This window comes from Mus pahari, chromosome 18 (assembly GCF_900095145.1).
Source record: "Mus pahari chromosome 18, PAHARI_EIJ_v1.1, whole genome shotgun sequence".
Lineage (NCBI taxonomy): Eukaryota > Metazoa > Chordata > Mammalia > Rodentia > Muridae > Mus > Mus pahari.
This window is the reverse complement of record NC_034607.1, coordinates 11,301,601-11,315,916: the sequence shown is the minus strand read 5'-3', so window position 1 is coordinate 11,315,916 and position 14,316 is coordinate 11,301,601. Positions and strand designations below refer to the sequence as shown.

The 14,316-nt window shown below is 42.9% G+C and overlaps 1 protein-coding gene across 1 annotated transcript in view; it reads right to left on the bottom strand.

The window, feature by feature from the left end:
• Nucleotides 1–14,316, bottom strand: part of LOC110336040 (24-hydroxycholesterol 7-alpha-hydroxylase) — a 71,530-nt gene that overhangs the window by 50,765 nt on the left and 6,449 nt on the right. Inside the window, 6 exon segments of the mRNA XM_021218455.1 lie at nt 351–398; nt 401–440; nt 657–705; nt 6,812–6,961; nt 9,156–9,330; nt 12,059–12,194. Coding sequence (XP_021074114.1) covers nt 351–398; nt 401–440; nt 657–705; nt 6,812–6,961; nt 9,156–9,330; nt 12,059–12,194 — 598 coding nt within the window.

Below are 14,316 nucleotides of genomic sequence, written 5' to 3'. Positions count from 1 at the left end.
AGCCATTATACAGGAGGCAAGGGAGGGACAACTTTAACTGGCATCATATCTTATATAGTAATATGTTTTTTAAACAAAAAATCAAATTATTTTTAATATTTCATACAACAGCCTACGACTTTACACACTAAGCATTGGGATTGCATGTGTGTGTCACAATTTGATGCCCCCATTTTTTTTTTAAAGTGGGTGCTGGAGAATGAACAAGTGTAGGTCCTCACACTTGTGCAGCGGCATCTTATGAACTGAGCCATGTCTCCAGCCCGAATCCCTGATTAAAACATGGTAGACATTCCCGATCAAACCATGTATACTAAATGCATCCTTGATTGTGTAAATTCATTTAGTACCTGCAGTGCCAAACACAGAAGATACGCTTTCTAAAATGGTCCTGTGGAATCTGGACGAGACAGGATATATCCAAGTGTCCAGAATACAATCTGCAAAAGAGGAACACATATAACATTAAATTGTCTCACAAGATAAATGCCGGCAGTTAGGGCTAGCCATAGACAGTAGAAAGAAGCAAGAACCGTGTTCCAGTCAACCTCAAAAGCAAACGATTATGGGCTGGAGAGAAGGCTTAGCACTCACGAGCACTGGCTACCCTTCCGAAGGACACAGGTTCCATTCTCAAAACCTGCATCACAGCTCACAGCCATCTCTGATTTCAGTTCTGGAGACTCCGATGCCCTCTTCTGCCCTCTGTGGGCAATGCACACATGTGGCGCTGAGACATATGCGGGTAAAACACCCATACAAATAAAATAAAAATAAAGGGGGGGGAACATTTTTTTAAAACGTGCTACTAAATATCACCATTAAAAAACAACTAGATTTTATAAACAAGAGCGGTATCATATACCTTTTAGAGGTCAAACCCATAACTGACTATTGCTGTAGTTTAGCTTTAGTATTTACATAGACTATCTTTGTTGAACCAGGGAAGGTTCCGGATTGTATTTACTAGCAAGCAACATAAAATGTCATGTAGGCATACATTAAACATTCAGAACAAATCATAATACTTAAGAATGTTAATACAACATGAAAATATTGTCATGATTCAATTTCCTTAAAATACAAATGTAGCAGCAGACAGTGGTAACACACAGCTATAATCTTAGCACTTGGGAAGTAGAGGCAGGGGGATTGCTGCAAGTTCAAGGACAACTTGGTTTGCGTGTGAATGTCATAGCAGCCAGGCCTATACAGCAAGACCATGTGGAGAGCAAGAAAGAATGTGTGAGAATGAACCAGGGGATTCTCTTCTTGCACATGAAGCATATTAATTTTAAATAATCCCGGGAAGCCACACTTAAATCTCATTAAGTAAATTAATTATAAGGTGCTGGAGAGGTAGATCAATGGTAAGACACTTGTATGGTGTGGACCAACAAGCCCACGGGCTCCATACCCGGCACTCCCCCACGTCTCACTCAAGTACATCTGTAAAGTCTTTCTTTTGGGCCTATGAGGATTATTTCGTATATAATGTGATTTTTCAATGCCCAGTGGTAACTCAAGGTAATACATGAATGATTTCGTACTTGCTATTCGTAGGAGCGTGGAACCTCAGTCTAGGCTTTTAAAGCCAAGCTGAATGCAGCTGCTTTCCATACAGACAGGACAGCTAAGATCTCCATTAGAACCGTAATAAATCATAAACGTCTCCTACTGAGTATACTACATCCATCTTTTCCATCAGCTAAGAATCCTGCCTCTACCCCAGATCACTCGGCCAGCCAGCTTCAAATGCTTCTGTGAATTAGCTTTTTAGCCTGCACTTCTGTCCCCCAAATAAATGTCCTGTAAGCAATCTTCACGCTTACGATTTTATTCAAGGGCTAATGTATTTTTGGAGATGGTTTTCCTTCATTTAATACTTATCAAAATAAATTAGTTTGAATAAAAAAAAAAAAAAAGAGTCTTTCCTAGCTTCCCTATATAGGATGTGTAAGATAAAACGCTCATCTTTAAAATGCGCTTCCAGCTGAGGACAAAAACACAGGGATGCATAAAATCCTGAGAGGCTTGGATTCCCCTTTTGCTTTTTTTTTTCCTATAAGCATCTACTGTGTTAAAGAGATCATGAACTTGAGAGATAATGGAGGTGGGTACAGGGGGAGTCAGGGGGCACGGGCAGGGTAGAAATAATGCAAACTCATGTATGAAATTCTGAAAAATGAAAAATGTAAAGAAAAATAAGTAGCACCAAAAAAAAAAAAAAAAAAAAAAAACCCAACCCCACAAACAATTCTTGATACCAATTCTTAGGTGACCGAGGTAACACTGTATAACTTAAAGTCTTTTTTGTTGCCTTGGTGAAACAGGATGTCCCTTGAAATGATCAACTACTCCCCCATGCGGTCAAAGTGGGAAGTGCAGCATTGAGAGGCGCATTAAGCTGGAAGCACCGGGGTGCAGTCTGGACACAGAGAGGAATGAGAAGACCAAGACGTCTGCGATGCAGACATTCTACGGCAGCATCTGGATTAGGAAGGGCTCAGCCTGGAGATTATCTAGCTCATCTTCACACAGTGCCCAAGCCACTCTCCCCTTGGTCCCTCCTCAGGTTCTCCCTCCTGTAAGCTACCAGTGGAAGTGATAAGCTATTGGATTTGATCAATCACGCCACGCTCAGTTCATCAAATGTGAAGTCAGAGTCCTCGCTGGGGAAAGAATTCCCATGATGCTCCTTGATCTTCAGCAGCACAGGAAGGGCTCAGAGTCCCGTGTGCCTGACTGGTTTTGAGAATCACAAACTCTGGGTCCCATTTATTTTTATGGCAAACACTAGAATTCAGGTCAGTAACAAATGGCTGCACCATGGTGTCCAGTGCTTGTTTTCCCTCACAGATTTCTCATTTTTTAAAGTCTGCTGCTTTCTACCTTTAAGACAGAACTTTTGAGGACTGTTGAGCCAGCTAAGAGGTTAACAGTACTTGTCACTCTCGCAGAGGACCTGGGTTCAGTTCCTAGCAGCCATGTAGCAGCTCAAAATACCCAGTACCAGGGCAAATCTGATACCAGCTAACCACCATAGGCACTAGGTATGTACCTAGTACACATGTGTGCAGGCAAAACACTCACACATAAAGCAAAACAAATAAACCAAAACAAGACAATGCACTTTTCATAGATGATACAGGATGGTAATCCCAGCGCCTGGGATGTGGAGGCAAGAGATGAGGAGTTGAACGCCACCCTTCCTGACATAGCCAGTGTGAGGCCAGCCTGGGCTAGGTGACTACATGAGCCTTTGCCTCCCCCTACAATAGTTAAGGGTGAGGAAGTACTTCTTTTTTTTTCAGAAGTTCCCCTCAAGAAGGGTTCCCCAGAGTTGCTGCCATACCAGATCACTTAACGGAGTAGTCAGAGAAAGTTTCCATCCCACCTAGTTCCAAAGGTCCATTTAGTATGTGGTCCTCAAATCGAGGATGTGTCTGATACTAAGGCGAGAAGAAAAGGTCATCACATTTCACCTTAGCCAAAAGGACAAGAAATGATGTCTTTCCTTCTTAAAAATAAAAAAAAGTGTTAGGCAATGTGGCACATGCCTATAATACTAGAATCTACTTGGAAAACTGAAACAAAAGGATCATGAGTTCAAGGCCAGCCTGAGATGTTGTCTCAATAAAGAAAAATAAAAAATAAAAACAAGAGAAGATAGTAACGAGTTAATTAAAATGTTTCTATGTAATACTGAATGAAAAAGCAAAATTGGCCCTAATTGGCACACATTTGGAAAAGGATTTCAAGTGTACTGCCCAAGGGAGTAACAATATTATGCCAAAAGGATCAATTATCTATTGTCACAGTGCAGAAAGGAGAGCCACTGGTCACTAAAAGACAGAGCACCAACACAAAGCCACTTGTCGGAGAGTTAAGAACAAAACTGAGAAGGGATAAGGAAGGAGGCTCTGAGGCTGGCTGCATCCTAGGAAATGAGTTGTGCATTTCTGCAACAGCATCCAAGAGATGGGATGGATGCTGAAGGAGCCTTGGAAGTACTCTATGTAAGTTAGTTGCTACATGCTGTTTACAGTCACTGAGTAGCTAGCACTGGAAGTGGGGTTGGTTCTCCTACTTCAGACACTAGTGTGTGAATGCCAGGGGTGCTCCAAGCCCCCACTTGTGAGGAATAGGGCCTCTCACTCTGTGACAAGGAAGAAGGACAACAGACATTAAAATAGCTCAAGACAGCACTGTGCCCTTGGGAACAGCAGGAAGGTAAAGCCTTTCTAACAGTTGCTGCCACAGTTTATCCCATAATGGAAAAGTTTATACAGCAGGAAAGAGAAGCGGGAAGTAGAGCAATTGTAAGCTTGCCTATGGAGAGCTAGTTCAAATGGGAACTCTAGCTGCCTTAACTTCCCCCATTGGTTTCTGAGAGGCATTGTGAGCACCTAATTTGATGTCATCTCTCTACATTACTGTTCTTTTACTTGGAAGTCTCACCTGTGAGAACACTGCTCTGGTTGAGATTCTTTCTGTGGGGAATTGGCACTGGGTATCCATCCATCCATCCATCCATCCATCCATCTATCTATCCATCCACCCATCCACCCATCCATCCATCATCGATCAATCATTTACTATTTATTCTTTTAGTTTGGCTTGTTATATACTTAAGAAATGAACTCACTTAAAATTCAAAGTGATGGCTATCCTAGATCATTTTCTGAAACAAGTAAAGAACCAATCTCTGTAACATTCTCCAGATAATCTTCTGTCAATCACATATGGGCCACCATGCCATTAACTCTGCGAAGGATGAGGGCCACAATGGCTGCTGAGGGAGTTGCCATGGTCATGGTGTCTCTTCATGGCAATAAAACCCTACTAGGGTGGTTTGAATATGTTTGGCCCAGGGAGTGGCACTATTAGGAGGTGTACCCTTGTTGGAGTAAGTGTGTCACTGTGGAGGTGGGTGGGCTTTGAGAACCTCCTCCTGAGGACAGTCTGATCCTGCCTTCCTTTGGATGAAGATGCAGAACTCTCAGCTTCTCCTCCAGCACCATGTCTGCCTAGTGCTGCTGTGCTTCCTGCCATGATGATAACGGTCTGAACCTCTGAACTTGTAAGTCAGCTCCAATTAAGTGTGGTCCTTTATAAGAGTTGCCTTGGTCATAGTGTCTCTTCACAACAATGGAAAAACCTAAGACACTTACCTAAGACAGGAGTCAAGCGTTTGGGACCCATGGCATTCTATATTCATTATTAGTGGACCACTGAAAGAAGCCTTTGATTTCAGTGAGGGTGATGTTTTATGCACAGCACATTTAATTAATGAGCACCAATTGTGTTCAGCACTTTTTATTATCTCCAGTAAAATCCTCCAACCACCCTAGGAAGCGGTTCAGATGAGGACACGGATGCAGGCTGGGAGAGGTTACAGGACCGTGTAGCCCACTGTCACCCAGCTATGGGAACTGGCTTCGGATCTGATACAAAGGCCTTTCCAAGGTCGCTGCTCAAGCTTTCAGACTGCCTCTGGGAGGTGCCAACCAGGAAGGTCCAGCAAGATGAAACTTCCAGTCATCATCAGACACATCTTTTCAGACCAGTGCCAGGTCCACTCTCAAAGGACAGACCTCTGTGTCCGATCAATAGTGCTTTGTGTGGCTTTCCTCAGGGGGACCTTTCTGGAGAGATCCTGAGAACTACGCCTCTGACTGTAGCTGTGGTGTGCATGTTTGGGAAGTTGCTCTTCAGTGTTGATGTAGCTCAAACAGTTGGTTGAGAAGAGTGGAAAAAAAAGAATATCAGAGCATATAGAGTAGGGGGAAGCATAGGTTTGTCATGTGACTGGCACTGATGAAGTATATATTCTCATGGGTGGGACATGTTTGAGTAGCAGTGTTGGAATATCTGCCTCTGTGCTCTGCTCTGTACAGTGGGTTAAAAGAAGTAGAGTTACTGGGACCCAGAAATCCCCTTCAGAAACAGGAAGGAAAAAATGTGTAATATTTACACATTGGTCTTATTCCTAGTTGTTAAAGAAAAGGGGGAGGGGATGGCCACACTTGCCACAGATGGGCTGAGTGTTCCTATCTCTTCAAACACAAATCCATAGACAGTCATTCTTACATTACAACCAACATAAGGAGTCAGAGCAGACAAAGCAGAGAATCACAGATAGATCTCCTAGCTTTAACCTAGTTCATAGTGTCTTTAAAAGGAGAGAGAGAGAGAGAGAGAGAGAGAGAGAGAGAGAGAGAGAGAGATAGTTGGGTAGATAGGTTAGGCTTGACCAACTAACCTGAATTACAGTGAGATGTTTAGACCCTGTCCAAAACAAGATAGAAGGCGAGCCCCAAAACCCAACATCCCCACCTCCACCAACCTTCAGACACGCACTACAGCAAGTACAATATATCCCCCCCCACACATATATCATATACACACATACTTACCTTAAAGTAAAAACAAAGTAGAAAATAAATAATAGAAACGAAAGGGAGTTCAGAAAGTAAAAGGCTTGAAGTACAAGCTTAAGGACCTGTGCTCAAACCACCAGCAACTTAAAAGGCAGCCTGGCAGCAGGCATTTGTAACCCCCATGCAGAGATGGGGGACACTGGGGGTGGGGGCTCCATGACCAGACAGTCTAGCCAAAATGGTGAGAGGCCCTGTCTCAAAAAAACTTCAGTCGAGGATGACAAAGCAGGACAGCTGACGTCCTCCTCTGGCCTCCATGCTCATGCTCAAAGGCGGGCACACCTGTGCGCGCGCACACACATAGCTGGAGAGGGAAAGAATGCTATATGTAAGTTGCTGAAAAGAACCAATCACAGAAGGGCACCTACCTCAGAAGCCATTCAGGCAGCTGGGAGCCATACTCAAAGCCCTCATCACAGGTTTTAAAATGCTGGTAGAATTCCTTGATTGTCCTCTTGTCTGTGAGAAACAACCCTTTCATAAAGAGGGTATTGAGTGTGGCTGGATAAAGTAGATACCTGTAAAGAGGGGAACACTGGGGAAATCAACCTAGCAGTCAACAGTAAAAGCGTTAGAATTGGTGGTTCTCAACCCTGTGGGTCTCGACCCCTTTTGGGGGTTCTAGTATCTTATTTACATTACGATTCACAACAGTAGAAAATTACAGTTATGAAGTAGCAACAAGATAACTTTATGGCTGCGGGTCACCACAGCACGAGTGACTGTGTTAAAGGGTCAGTCACGGCAGTAGGAAGGTTGGGAACACTGCTCCAGATACAAAGGCAGCATTCTCTTAAAATGTCATGTGACATGGGACTCAGCTTTAAGGGAAGGGTTTCCCATTTGCTGGTGGAAGTCAAGCTGTGCTTCAAGGATGACTGAAAATGAACAGTGTTTATCTGAAGAGTTAAAAAATCCTTTCTTAGCCCTGCAGTGGTGGCGCGTGCCTTTAATCCCAGTACTCGGGAGGCAGAGGCAGGTGGATTTCTGAGTTCGAGGCCAGCCTGGTCTACAAAGTGAGTTCCAGGACAGCCAGGGCTACACAGAGAAACCCTGTCTCAAAAAACAAAACAAAACAACAAAAATCCTTTCTTAAAAAAAAAAAAACAACAGCTGATCTTAATCAAGTGTATGCACATGTTTCCACATATTTCCTCTGGATTTCAAAATTCACATGGTGGATTAATGTACTCTAACTAGGCCACTATGAGACTTAAAAAAAAAACTCATTTAGATTCTAATTAATGGGCACTTTCTAGTTGAACATATATAGAGATATGTGTGTGTGAATGCACGGGCCTGGGAAGATCAGGTCGGATCCCCTGGGCACTAGAGTTATAGGCAGTTGTGAGCTGTGTAATCTAGGTGCTGGGAACCAATCCTGGATCCTTGGGAAGAGTGTGTGAACTCTTAACTCATGAGCCCTCTCTCCAGCCCCAAGACTTAAAAATCTATTCTAAGGAAGCATCTTAGGTCCAGATAAATACAAAACAAACAAACAAAGCCATAAATAATAGACTGGATGAATGGAATTCAGGAGACGTGTATCTAGAAAATAGTAACAAGCCAGAAACCACTGTCTTTGACATGTCGGTAAATACACTAACAAAACGAGGCAATAGTAATCGTTAATTACCTAATTTCTCACAAAATTCTGCATATTCAAACTACTGTCTACTGAAACATCTGTTGATGTTGTCTGTTGTGGCATGAAGGAAATGAGAAATGTCCCCTACAGGTTTCTCTGTACTTGAAGCCGTGGTCTCATTAGTGGCTCTGTTTGGGAAGGTTATGGAATTTTTAGAAGGTAGAGCCTTTCTGCAGGAAGTACATCACTGTGGGGTGGGACTTTGAAAGCTTATATCCTTCTTCCAGTCCATTGTCTCTTTAGAGTCTTGGGATTCTACTCAGGTGAGAATGGGCTTTGCTAATTCAGCTTTTCATATGGAGACTTGCTAAGCATGTGGGGATTATTTTTTTGTACATGTGGAGAACTTTTGATACAAGTGGAGAATGTTCATGCATGTGGAGATTTTTTTTAAACATGTGAAAAAATTCTGTACATGTGGCGAGCCTTTACACACATGAAAATATTCACAGATATGGAGAATTTTTTCCACAAGTGGAGAATTCGCTCACATATAGAGAATACCTATGTATGTAGAAAACGTTTCTTATGGATCCCATACCTAGCCTTCACCTTTTCCAGGGAGCTTGTGAGCATGGCTCACTCCCTACATGGCTCCTCCCTGCCTCTCCTGTCTCTTACGCCCTCCCTTTTCCTTTCTCAGAAACCCTCAAGGTCCTGACTTTCCCTGGGGTTCTTTCTTAAGTCTCACAACCATCTCCTGGGTCCCTCCCACACACTTCTGACTCCATCATCTACTCTATCCTCTCAAGTCTTCCTAACCTAATAACACAGTAAGCAGCGAATCGTAGATCCACAGCAACCACGAGCAGGAATTCTATATGGCAAATACATAATCGTTGCAACCACGAAGGAGAAATTCGTTTGCGTGTGTCAATGACTGCTGGTTGATTTGCTCACCATCAGCTGAGACTGCTCAACTAGACACTGCCCATTCTTTAGAATTTAAATGAGTTTTTAAGAACTCTCATAGTGGCCTGGTTAGAGCACATTAATCCACCAGGGGAATTTTGAAATCCAACGTGCTTGTTTCTAATCTGAAAATTAGAACAACCACGGTTTACCTTGCAAAGTCATTCAGGTCCATTGTTCCATGAGTGCCTAAACCTTCCAGTTGATCATGAAATTCTGCAGTTAGCAGCCCGGTAAAGTGATGTGCGTTGAAAGTTCCCATCTTCCCTTTCATCAAGACATACAGTTCCTCATGCAGTGCAAAGAAGACATTCTTTGGAATCCATGCTAAAGACAAAGGGAACTGTTTTCAAACGAGGCAACAATCCCTTGTGGCATATAGTCTATATCATTTTCAACATCCTCACAGCACATAAACTCGTTAAATCTGTTTGCTAAGTCATCTATGAGTGAGTGAGAGGACTGATCCCTTCTTCCTCCAGATCTACATTCAAGGTATATCCAAAGTGAACTGGAAGATGGGGGATGGGTATTGGAACAGAAGGGATCAGGTGGGGGAGGATGGAGTGAGAGAGTGCTGGGAGAGGAAGCTGGAATTGGGGGATATTTGGGGGCAAGGTAGAAACCTAGTACAATGGAAACTTCCAGGAATATACAAGGGTGACCCTAGCTAAGATTCATCATAATGGCAGACAGAGAGCCAGAACCACCCATTGCCTGTAACCAGGCAAGACTTCTAGTGGAGGGATTGGGACACCATCAAAACTATATACCTACAATTTGTCCTGGCAAGATGTGCCAGGGTAAAGGTGGTGCAGAAATTGTGGAAGTAGTCAACTCAAGTAGTGTGGTCTATCTCAAGACCTATGCCCCAAGAGGGAGACCACCCCTGACACTGCCTGGAGGGCCAGGAACCAGAGGGTGAATAGCCTGGAGACCTAGGATAGAACAAACATGACCACAGAGGGGTGGGGGAAATCAGGGCTGGTGAGGTGGCTCAGTGCTTAAGAGCAAAGGCTGTTCTTCCAGAGGTCCTGAATTCAATTCCCACCAACCACATGGTGGCTAATGACCATTATTTATAAAGGGATCTAATGCTCTCTTTGGCAGGCAGTAGTACACGTGGGGTATCCATACATTAAAAGACAAAATAAAATAAATATATTTTTAAAAGTCAATAAAACAATTCCTAATGATACATAGATAGGCGCTTATCCCAGAGAAGCTTCATCCAGCAACAGCTGGAAACAGACGTAGAGACCCACAGCCATTGGGCAGAACTTAGGGAATCCTGATGAAGAGGAGGAAGGCAGGATTGAAGGAGCCAGAGGTGTCAAGGATACCACAAGAACACCCATAGAATCAACTAACCTATAGATCCCTAACCTGGGGATCATGGAGGCTCACAGAAAGTGAGTGGACAACCAGCAAGCCTGTAGGAACCTCCATGGGACTCTGCATATATGTTACAGTTCTATAGCTTGGTGTTCCTGTGGAACTCCCAACAGTGGGAGTGGGGGCTGTCTCTGACTCCTGCCTGCTTTGGGGAAGCTATTCTTCCTATGGGGTTTCCTTCTCCAGCCTCAATGTAGCACGAGGTGCCTGGTCTTACTGCAACTTGATATACCTTGTTTGGTTAATATTCCTGGGAGGCCTGCCCTTTTCTGGGGGTAGGGGGTAGAGGAGGAATGGATTGAGATTGGAGGGGAGACTGAGGTTGACATGCCATATAGGATGGAATAAATTAAAAAAAAAAAAAAGAAAAGAAAAGAAAATGCAGAGTATCTTAAAATTCTCAGAACTCTGGATGCTATTATTTACCCTAAACTAATTCACTACTCTCTGACACAAACCCCCATTTCTACACACACACACACACATACACACACACACACACACCAATATCCCCACATTTTTCCCTTCTAGTTCTCGTCTTCCATCAGGGTAACCCTGACCTTGTCTAAAACATTTTCTAATGGAAATATTCCTCTTCCTTCTACAATATCAACTGGAGGTTAGGTCAGGGCAGAGGCTAGAGTTTTGGTTGTTGTTGTTGTTGTTGTTGTCTACTTTCTAAAACATCTTTATCTACTTTATCTAATTTGATTGCCTTTGAAGCATCTTTTAAAATAATTTGTATTTTATGATTCTGCAATGCTCAGGTTATATTGTGTATGAGCTCAATTAAATTGAGATTTTTCTGAGATTTTGAGATCTTCTGCAAGAAAGAAAGAAAGAAAGAAAGAAAGGAAGGAAGGAAGGAAGGAAGGAAGGAAGAAAGAAAGAAAGAAAGAAAGAAAGAAAGAAAGAAAGAAAGAANAAGGAAGGAAGGAAGGAAGAAAGAAAGAAAGAAAGAAAGAAAGAAAGAAAGAAAGAAAGAAAGAAAGAAAGAAAGAAAGAGAGGAGGAAGGGAGGGAGGGAGGAGAGGGACATCTGTGGGGCAAAAAGAAGAAGCCAGGGCCGATATTCTGGGGAGGATGCATGGTGCATGCACAAGAATTTGCATACTGGGGAGAAAAAGCCACAGCAGGAACACATTCTCCAGTAACAGCAAGCAGACTCAAAGACAGAGAGAGGCTGTGAGATGGGTGAAATCAACCCATCTCAGCCTTATTGACCTTTTGGGCACTATCAGGAGAGTCCATAATAATGGCTTGTTGATTAAGCAGAGGAACTCTACCCTGGAGGAGCAGAGTGCAATCAAGACAAGAGCTGAAGCCTGTGGAACATTGTGTGCACAGCCTTCTGCTGAAGTTAATAACACCTAGGTGCTGTAGTACACCGAGAGTCTAGACAGTCTCTAAAATGCACCACTGGGGGAAGCCTGACTCACTCATATGTCTAAATGAGACCTAAATATATTAGACTCCCAATAGTTACCTTTTCAATGACCCAGTTTATCATGTGTACATTTTCTCCCTTCTAGTCCTGCTTTAAAAACAAAACAATTTCCCTTCACTATTCTTGATAGGAGTCTAGGGATGTGATCTTACTTAAAACTACTCTTGGGTTTCAGTGCTATAGTTCAAAGGATCTATCTAAAAATGTCAGTTACCTGTGTGATAGACAGGACTTTGTACGGCTGATTCAAAATCTACATGTTTAGATTTTAGGAGCACATCGATTCTTTCTTCTTCCGTAACAAAGGTCATTCGGTTTCCCATAGCAAAGACTGTAAATACCGGTCCATACTAGAATAAAACACAAAAAACACAGATATCTTAGTAAGCATTTCTAAGTCATGTGTTATGTATAACACAGTTTTCCTCCAGAATATAAGTACTTAGACTGGAGTGATGGCTCAGTTTTAAGGATGTGTACTCTTCTTACAGAGTACCTAAGTTCAGCTTTTAGCACCCGCATTGGACAGTTCAACAGTCATCTGTATATAACTCCAGGGGATCTGATGCCCTCTTCTGGTCTCCACAGGTACGTAGCTACATACATGTTCACATTCACGAGTGCACACACACACACATGAACACCTCCCTCCCTCTCTCTCTCTCTTCCTTAAAAACAAAATAAAAAATACCAATGATGAAGCAATGACACAGATTTGAAATTCTGGTTACATGTGGTAGTTACTAGAAAACCTGTTTTGGTCACATTTAAATTATATGAATCCTAATTCATTTTATCCTAAAATATGCATAATAAGATACCTATCCTAGGCCCCACCCTCTCAGAGGCAAAGGGTAGAGGGGGGCCGGGGAAGGGACTCTGTAAGGGAGGGACCCGGAGTGAGGCAGCATTTGGGATGTAAATCAATTATTTTTTTTACAAAAAATATATCTATTCCATCTTCCTTTCTTGATTATTAGGAAAAAATAAATAATTAAAAAATATACCACCATAGAGATCTTTCAATCTTATATTCAAGATATGAAGAAGCTTATAAGCAACATACAGCTCAATACTTCTCAAGGAAGCATAAGAAGCTTAAGAGAACAGAAGGCCTTAGAGGCCTGTTCATGTTTAGGCATCATGGTGCTAGCATGGATTCCAGGCCTGGGCCAAGATGGCTAATAAGTAGAATAAGGGGCCTATGAGTCAGCAGAAATTGACTGACTCTGGATGTTCAGGGAAGCCAAAAGTAAGCAATAATCTAGTCTGCTATGTAATCATTGTAAAAAGATTGTCAACGCTGTCTGATTCTCTGTAAGTCTGGTCTTGGGGTCACTGGCAAGTCACCTTTTGCTTTGCCAGACCCTATGTAGGTTGTGTGGCTACCTGTGAGCTGTGTGCTGGTGTGTGTGTGCATGCCTGCAGAAGCTACCACATATTTACATGTGCTAGCATTTGCCTGGGTGTCTGTCCGCCTAGTAGCCTGTTTGCTGGTATATATCATATGTCTCGTCTCTCTAGGACTCCTATCTTCCTCTTGGCCACTGTCTTCCTGACTTTCTGTGACCCTCTTCTTTCCTGATATCAGAGCTCAGACTTGACAAATTTTACAAATGTCCTGATACACTTTTTCCTTCTGTCTCACGTTATGCCATGCACGAGGTCTGCCTTCTGGCGGTCTGTCCTGGTTAGCTTCAACTGTCAGCTTGACGAAGCCTAGCATCTACTGAGTCTCAGTGGAGAGAGTGCTTAGATCATAATGGCCTGTGAGTGTGTTGGGGGAGGGGACTAATATTTTATTCATGGAGGAAGACAGACAACTCTGGGTGGCATCATTCCCTGGCCAGGTGGCGCTGAGCTGCACAGGGTGAACATGAATGTGCAAGCAGTGTTCCTAAATAGTTTCTACCGATGAGTTCCTGCCATGACTTCGCTCAGCGATGAACTGGGATCTGGAAGTATAGGCCAAAAGAGTCCATTCCTCCTCTAACTTGTTGTTGGTCGGTGTTTTCTCCCAGCAACACAAAGGAAACTCGAACAGAGTTTATGACCTTATTGGAGGGAATGGATGCCATTTTCAGAGAGTTCTAATTGTGCTCTAGCATCCATTACAGAGGTTGGCAACAAACCAGCCATCATGAAAATGACACATCACAGCTTTATGGCCCATCTTCAGCTTCATAAGTATCTAAAGACATCATTTACTCAAATCACTACTTCAGTGTTACCCATTTTCACACTAATCATGAGACTGGCACTTGTTACAGTCTTGGTAAGTGTTGGGGGGTGTGTGTTACTAGACAAGCTGTAAGCTCAAGAATCACTGAACACTGAAAGCACATACACACACACACACACACACACACACACACACACACACACACACACACAAACCTGAGCGAAATCTCATTTCTCACATACAGACCCACACATAAACACCACCTTCCAGTATTAACCTACTTAGAATTG